Here is a 7990-nt window from a genome sequence, read left to right as displayed (position 1 = left end):
TCTGCGACTAAATGCTGTCATAGCACTCAGAAAATAGGACTGGAGGAGTCAGATTCTCATTCAGCCAGTCCAACAGCTGCCTGGGGGCATCTTAAGACATTTTGCCCCATTGCCAACCCAGTTTCCAATATTTTCATAATAGAAGAGCTGAGACACTTTTTCCCAGGGGTGCATTTCCTCCTTGAAGCTGTTGTCCATCATGGGACTCTGTCCCTTTACTGAAAGGGCTCATAAACCCTTGACCCCTGTCCTGAAATGTCACCCAATCTCATACTCTGCTCTCGGCTTTTAAAGAGATGGCCACCAGAGGGCGGGGTTGCCCCATGTTTTTCACCCTCTGGCGCCTGGGACACGGAGGGCAGCAGATAGCATCAGCATGAGCTTCAGACAGACTTCCCAAAACCCACCCTTGGGGCAGGAAACCAGCGCCCAGGCAAGCCCCAAGGAATACTGCGACCCAGCTTTCATGAGCACTGAAGCCCAGGCAGGAAACTGATAACTATTCACGGCTGTTTACAGAGAACCGTTTGCAGATATTAGATAGGAAAACCATGGTTTCAGATCCCCATTTTACAGATGAAGAAAGTGTGGCTCAGACAGTTTAAGTGAGGAGCCAACTAATGCCTTGATTCCTCATCCCAGCCTACTTCCCCCATCAGACTTCTGGAATTCCTGAAGCTTGGAGGCCATTCTGCATTCATATGTAGAAAGCAGAGGAACCTAGAAGCACAATCCTAGTTAAAAGGGGGAAAGCAGGTCAGTAAGTTCTAAGAACTTGGGGCTGGGGCAGCCAAGGCTGGTAGAGTGCTGGCATCTCCCCTCAGCTCACATTTACTGAGCAGATGCTAAGTGCCTGGCATTTAAATCCTCAAGGTAACTCCTCCAGGGCTGGTCTTCCCATTTTACAGAAGAGGAAATTGAGAACAATTGACTGTTATTAGGTATTATAATACCCCAGGAGTAGAATCAGGATGGGAACCAAAAACTGGCTCCAGGGCCCTCTGCTCCCAACACTACTCCAAGCAGCTGCAGCCAGTTCAGAGTCCAACCTTCTCCTTTCTTTCTGGCTCATCTTCCCCTGTCAGTTTCCTACAGGACCCTGCCCCTGAGTATCAAGGCCAGGAGAGCTGGTCATGGTGAGTCACACATTCACCCTTCCCACAGGCTTCTGGACCCTGTAATACAGACAGCTGGTCGCTGGGCACATACTCAAAGAGTGACCAGTGTCCAGGTGTCACACCCGATGGCCAGATGGTCCCAAGGTGAGATAAATGGTCAAACTGTGACTGGAGGAAGCTAGATGCTGGACCTCTGCCAAGAGCCGCTTCCCTGTCAACACCTACCACCATCACCAGGCCCTCTTCACCATCATCCTCATCAGCAGCTTTGGCCATGCCCAGGGATCTTCACTTCACACATGTCACATCACTCTGGCCTTGAAAATGCACAGGAGACAGGGGTTGTTTGCAGCTCCACTGAACAGGTAAGCAAGCTGAGGCACGGTTAAGAAACATGGCCGAATCACACAGCTGACAACTGTGTGTAGGGTGGAGGAGGGGAGGCGAGGAGTGTAAACCCAGTGCCGCCCAAACCCAAACCCGGGCCCATGTTCTTCAGGCTCTATTGCCTTGTCCCAGACATGCCAGTGTGGGGTTCAGAGCATATGGTCATTCCCATTCAAGAAGGCCCCCTCAGAACTGTAATAGGTCAAGTGTAGCCTCCGTCACCCAGACTGGCTCAAACCCCTCCGCCCAACTTTTAACTTCTTACCCAAGATCGAGTGGACATGCCTTCTCACGTTTGGGTTCCCACTTTTGGAAAATTAAAATAATTTCATCCACAAAATGACTCTAGTGTGTAGATATTCCATCCTTTTCCCAGAGGACCTGGGGCTGGGAGTAATTGGATTTAACTTCCAAACCTCCCTTGGACTAGGGACGGGCAGCTCCCATCACCCACCCCAAGGACTGTGGGAGGAACAGGGACATCTGGGATGATTTGGGCTGTGTGGCATGAGATGTGAGTAGCCTGAGGGGTTGTGATCCTGGGTCACTGGATACTGGGAGCCCCAAGCACAACATGGGGAAGGCCTCCTAAGATAGGCCTGGCTTCCTCTGATCTGTGGGAAACAAAAATCAGGACCAGGGTGACAAGGGTGGCTCACTTTTTAGTCTCCACTAAAAAGGAGACTCTTGCCATAGGTAAAAGGTATGGAAGAAAGGGACTGGGTCCTTACCTGGCTCAACTGTGAACTGACATATGACTGGAGGCCCACTCTGATGTCACTTGAAGAGGGTGGGGTCTGGCCACACAATACATATCTGCAGGGAGCATTCCCAGCTCTCTGACCTGCTGGTAAATACTTCTGCCACACCTCCCCTGCCTGAGGCTGCTGAAAAAGAACCCAATCAACTGATTGCACATATCAGATGAAATTGGTTGTACTTCATGAAGCTGTCTGCAGCCTCTGCAGCATGAGTCAATCCACAGCCAGCCAGGGAGCAACACACATGGCACAGCAGACCTCTCCTGACTCACCCGCTGCTCCCTTCAGCAGTGCATTTCAGTCAGTCTGCCTGTTCTGCTCTCCACTCTGTCTCTGGTGAATCCTCTCACCCCCCTGCACCTCTGGCCTGTACCCCAGCTCTTGTATGCAAAAACAAATAAATCTTTAAAAAAATATTCATTAAGTGCACCATCCAGGCACCATGTAAAAGGATTTGCATTGAGTGCACTGATTACCCCCACTGCATGCTCATAGCAACAGCAGGTGTGATGTTGGGGCATCCTTTTCATCTTCACCTGAGAAAACTGAGGTGGAGAAGTTTCATCAGCTTTAAAGGTCTGCACAGCTATTGAGAAGCAAAGATGAAATTTGGACCCAGGTCTTCAGTGCCAAACCTGTGTCAGATTTATTTCCACTATCACTGCTGCTTTTGGCCTTTTAATGTAAACCCAAAGCAAACCACCTGTACATTGATCTTTCTCTAATCATTTAAATGAAACTACAGAAAATAACACTTTTTTTTTTTTTTTTTTTTGCGGGACTCTCGCCAGCGGCTGGGGAACAAACCGGCGCAGCAGAGGCTGCGGACAGCCTCGCAACCCAGTGCTCAACCGCTGCACCACCAGGGGAGGCCCAGAAAAATAACACTTTTAATCACATCCACTTCTCCATCCAAATAGAATTGACAGGTTTTGGTGTTTGTATTTACACAGCAAGTCCTCAATATCACCAAAAGGTTCTTAAAAACTGACTTGAAGCAAAAAAGCATATCACGAAATCAGGTCTCAAATAATGTCATTTAGTTCATCATCAGCTGGTATTTCTTTCTTCTTGTCAACATTATAACAAAAAGCGTTGAACAAGAACCTTCTGTACAAGTATATACATATGTTATACCCCTCCTTCCAAATCATTGCATTCTACAGCCTATTTCTCCAAATAATGGTATTAGAAAATAAACATCTTTCCGTATCACTAAATATTCTGTAATCTATTTTTCACAGCTACATAATATTTCATCATTTGAGTCATATACAATTCATTCCCGCAATCCCCTGTTGTTGGACATGCAGATGATTTGCAGTTTATTTACGGGCATAAACAGTGCTAGGGTTGACACTCTGTAGCTAATCCACTGCTCTGTAAGGAAGGTGACTTATCAGAAGTGACCCTTGCCAGGCTCTTTGTGAAGTTTCAATCATTTTAGCAGGTTCAGTGTGAAGCTCTTTGAAAAGTTGGAGTCCCATCCTCAACAAGCTAGGCCTGGTAGAGAAACTCTAAACAAAAATGGGGCCTCTTTGCTTTGCTTTACACGTCTGAAGGGACATGCCAAGTGTGCCTACCCAAGCCTCACCCGGACAGTCACAAATATTAACTCCAGACACTCCAGAGTCACCCTTCTCTCACTTTTCCATGGAGGGACACAAGGACCTTTCCACCCACGGATCTAAACTCATCCGCTGGCACCCAGGCACTGCAAACATGATTCATTCCACAGCCCTCAGATTCATTCCCTCATGGATCCTGACACAACTGGGGAGGAGAAGAAGAGGTGAGCAGAGGAGAAACACAATGAGAGAGCGAGCGAGAGGAAAGATCAAGACTCAGAAAGGATGATAAGAAAGTGAGAAGGGTGGGAAAATTGAGGAGAGAAAGGGGGAAAAGAGACAAAAAGAGACAGGATTGGGGGTGGAGAAAGGAGGAAGCATGAAGCCAGGGACAAGGAAAGGGAGGTGGGCAGGAAAGGGGCCCAGTTGTTATGAACAGCAGGTAGACAGCAGTCTGGGCCGTCAGCAGCAGGACCTGCCCTGGTGGCTGGGAAGTCACCCCCTTCTCTTCCTCCCTTCCTCCCCTCCTCCCTCCAGTGGGCACTGGGCACTGGAGGAGGGGCGGGTCTGTAGCAGAGCCGCCCCTGGGTGGGGCCACCCGGCCCAGCCCACAGGGGTATAAAGCAGTGGGAGGCTGGGCCCTCGGAGCACCTGTCAGGGACAGCTCCTGATGCAGGTGCCAGGCAGGTGGCTCCTGCCCAGCCAGCCCCAGCATGAGCTCCTTCGACCTCCCAGCACCCTCCCCACCTCGCTGCAGCCCCCAGTTCCCCAGCATCGGCCAGGAGCCCCCTGAGATGAACCTGTACTATGAGAGCTTCTTTCACCCGCAGGGTGTGCCCAGCCCTCAGCGGCCCCCCTCCTTTGAGGGGGGTGGCGAGTATGGGGCCACTCCTAACCCTTACCTCTGGCTCAATGGGCCAGCCATGACCCCGCCACCCTACCTCCCCAGCCCCAATGCCAGCCCCTTCCTGCCCCAAGCCTACGGAGTACAGCGACAGCTGCTGCCGAGCGTGTCGGGTCTGGGGGGCAGCGACCTGGGCTGGCTGCCCATCCCCTCACAGGAGGAGCTGATGAAGCTGGTGCGGCCCCCCTACTCCTACTCGGCTCTCATCGCCATGGCCATCCACGGGGCACCTGACAAGCGCCTCACCCTGAGCCAGATCTACCAGTATGTGGCTGACAACTTCCCCTTCTATAACAAGAGCAAGGCCGGCTGGCAGAACTCCATCCGCCACAACCTGTCACTCAACGACTGCTTCAAGAAGGTGCCCCGGGACGAGGATGACCCGGGTAAGCTAAGCGTGGGTGGGGAGACCATCTGAGGGCCCCTTCTAGAGAGGTCTGAATGTGTCCGGCACCCCCAGGACTAGGGGCTGAGGGAAGTCAGCAGTAGAACTCGGACCCTGGAGACAGATGTCTCTCTTCTGACTGTGCTGCCCACCGGTCTGTGACCTCAGGCAGGTTCGATCCCTGAGCCGCAGTTTCATCACCTGTAAAATAGAGCTGGTGGCAGGAGTGCCTTGGTAGGCCTGTGGTGGGGATAGGAGATGATGTATGTGAGGTCTCTGGTGCTCGCCAGTGCTGGGTGATGACAGTGATTGATGATTTACCTGGACCCCCAGCCCACAGTTCACAGCAAGTCCTTGGAGATAAGTGATGTGGGTAGATGGCGCCTAAGCGCCTAAGGCCCACTGGGGTGACAATTACGGGGGACCCCTGTGCTGCCTGGCCCCCGACTCCATCTCTTTAATCCACCCCTGGAGGGTAGCCCTGATCACACCTACTCTACGGAGGAGGAAATAACCCTCGGGTGCCACAGCCACCTGAGGTGACACCACGAGGTGCTGGTGATGGAGTGTGAATCTGAATGGCAGCCTCACACCAAAGGTGGTGAGCGTCTTCCTTGTAATGATGCACTTCAAAAACATAGCGGTATTAAATACTCATCCACCCACGTCCCGGGGGATTGTCCACTCTCGTTCTACCTCAGGAAGCCAGGTAGAGGCGCCCACCTCCTCCCACTCTGAGACTAGCAAGGGCAGGACTCTGTGTCCCCCCAGTCCCCCACCAGAGGGCAGAGACCCACCCACAGGCTGGCCTTACCCTGGCAGAGAGCAGGCAGCAGGCAGGGTTCAGGCCTCCCCTGGGGGTGGGACCTCACCGTTACAAAGCCTTTGCACGCATCTGGTGATGTCCCTCCTGGCAGCAGCCTGAGGAAGAAGGCACAGTCCACTTTACAGACTGGCACCCTGACGTCGTTGGGAGCAAAGCCAAGACCCAAATCCGTCTCCCAACTTTGCCTAGGACTTGCAGGGAGTTCCTATCACTCAAACAATGGAGGACCCCCCTTCCCCTACCCCCCATTACTTAACTTCCTAAAGGGACCACACTGAGTACTTCTTTGAGTCTCCTGCCTTTCTCTGTGCCCCCAGAAACCCTAGATTCAAGGGATGCTTAACTAAGTGGGTGTGGGTGTGGGAGTGGTGGGCCTGGAGAACCCCTCCCTTTCTTAGCCCCCACCTGCTGTTTTCTGTCTTCTGCATCTGTTTCCTTTGCCTTTAGTTATGACCATAAGGAGGAGCAGGAGCTAAGCTTCAAGTCTGGCTCTCTACTTACGTTCTCCCACTTTTGTCCCAGGCAAAGGGAATTACTGGACCCTGGACCCCAACTGTGAGAAGATGTTCGACAATGGAAATTTCCGCAGGAAGAGAAAGAGAAAATCGGATGTGTCTTCCAGCATGGGCACCTTGACCTCAGAGAAGACAGAGAACAGTCTCCTGGGGGGCAGCCCCAAGACCACAGAGGCCCAGGACCTCCTGGACGGTGCTTCGCCCGGCACCACTGGCTCCCCAGAAAAGCGCTCCTCCCCGCCCCCACCAGGCACCCCATGTCTCAACAGCTTCCTCTCCTCCATGACGACCTATGTGAGTGGCTCCAGCCCCATGAGCCGCCCGGTGGCCACGCCAGGACTGAGCCCTGAGCCCCTGGACAAGATGGGGCAGAACTTGCTGAGCTTCAACTCCTACACCCCTCTCACCAACCTCAGTGGCCACGGGGGCACGGGCGAATGGGCCAACCCCGTGACCACCAATGCCCTCGGCTATGGGGGCTCGGTGCTCAACCAGTTCAGTCCTCATTTCTACAACAGCATCAACACCAATAATACCCTTTACCCCAGAGAGGGCACTGAAGTCTAGAAACAACAGCTTCCAGCCAGAGAAAAACAGTAGAGGTCATGCCAGCCACCCTGTGGTCCAAGACCTCTGACCTGCCACCATACACAGGAGGCTCAGAGGAATTCATCTTCTTTCCAGAACATTGTGTAAATCTTCTATTTATGCACATGTACCACTTTTCAGTGAGAACACTGGCACCTGGAGAGCAGTAATCATGGCAGCTGTTAGTTGAGCCCTTACTATGTTCTGTGTACCACACGAGGCTCTTGAAAGGCCTCGTCACCCTGTGAGGTTGATGTGGAAGCCCCCATTTAACAGATGAGGCAACTGAGGCTCAAGGAAGTTAAGTAGCTTTCCCAGGATCATACAAACCAGTTAGTGGTAGAACCAGGAGTTAAGTCCAGGTCTAGGGTCTCGGTGTCCCCCAGGTCTAGGGTCTAGGTGAGCAGTGGGGGCAGGGATGGAGGAATTGATTGAGCAGCTAAGGAAGGTCAGTGTGAAAAGCTGAGCATGGCAAGCATAACCAAATCTCCCTGATGCCTCTGAGTCATCCGTCAAAATAACAAACCAGTCCCAGGTATCTGGCGTGGGTCCAAGTCCTTATTCTGTGGCCCCCACCTTAACTGCTGACACTCCCCTTGCTACCACTCAATGAGAGAAGCCACCAGCATCTTAATTCTGGAAGCCAAGACTCTTAACTTGCAGAACAAAGTATCCCCCCTCTCCCCACAGGAGACATCACTTCCCCAGTGCCAGAGACCTTCAGCAGGGCAGGGAAAGGAGCGGCGTGCACCCCCAAGCCCCCAACCGACACTGCCTACCTGCAAACTCTTGTAAAGCCCAGCTTCCTGTGTGCACGTCATGGACCAGTGAACTGGAGGTGGCTGTGTCTTCCAAGAGAAACAGACTGCATAAGCACTTCCTCTTCATAGCTGGAGAGGTGGAGGTCTGAGAGGGCAGTGCCTTCAGGCAGGGCTCCG

General features: G+C 52.5%; 1 protein-coding gene across 1 annotated transcript; it reads left to right on the top strand.

The window, feature by feature from the left end:
- Positions 1 to 4547: 4547 nt before the first annotated feature.
- Positions 4548 to 7031, top strand: FOXI1 (forkhead box I1; the record flags this gene model as incomplete). The annotated part of the gene is made up of 2 exons (XM_084243052.1): positions 4548 to 5124; positions 6472 to 7031. The coding sequence occupies 2 exons, from the start codon at positions 4548 to 4550 to the stop codon at positions 7029 to 7031; spliced, it is 1137 nt and encodes a 378-aa protein (XP_084099178.1).
- Positions 7032 to 7990: the final 959 nt, after the last annotated feature.

Source organism: Talpa europaea, assembly GCF_964194135.1.
Source record: "Talpa europaea genome assembly, chromosome: 9".
Lineage (NCBI taxonomy): Eukaryota > Metazoa > Chordata > Mammalia > Eulipotyphla > Talpidae > Talpa > Talpa europaea.
This window is presented reverse-complemented; position numbering and strand designations above follow the sequence as displayed.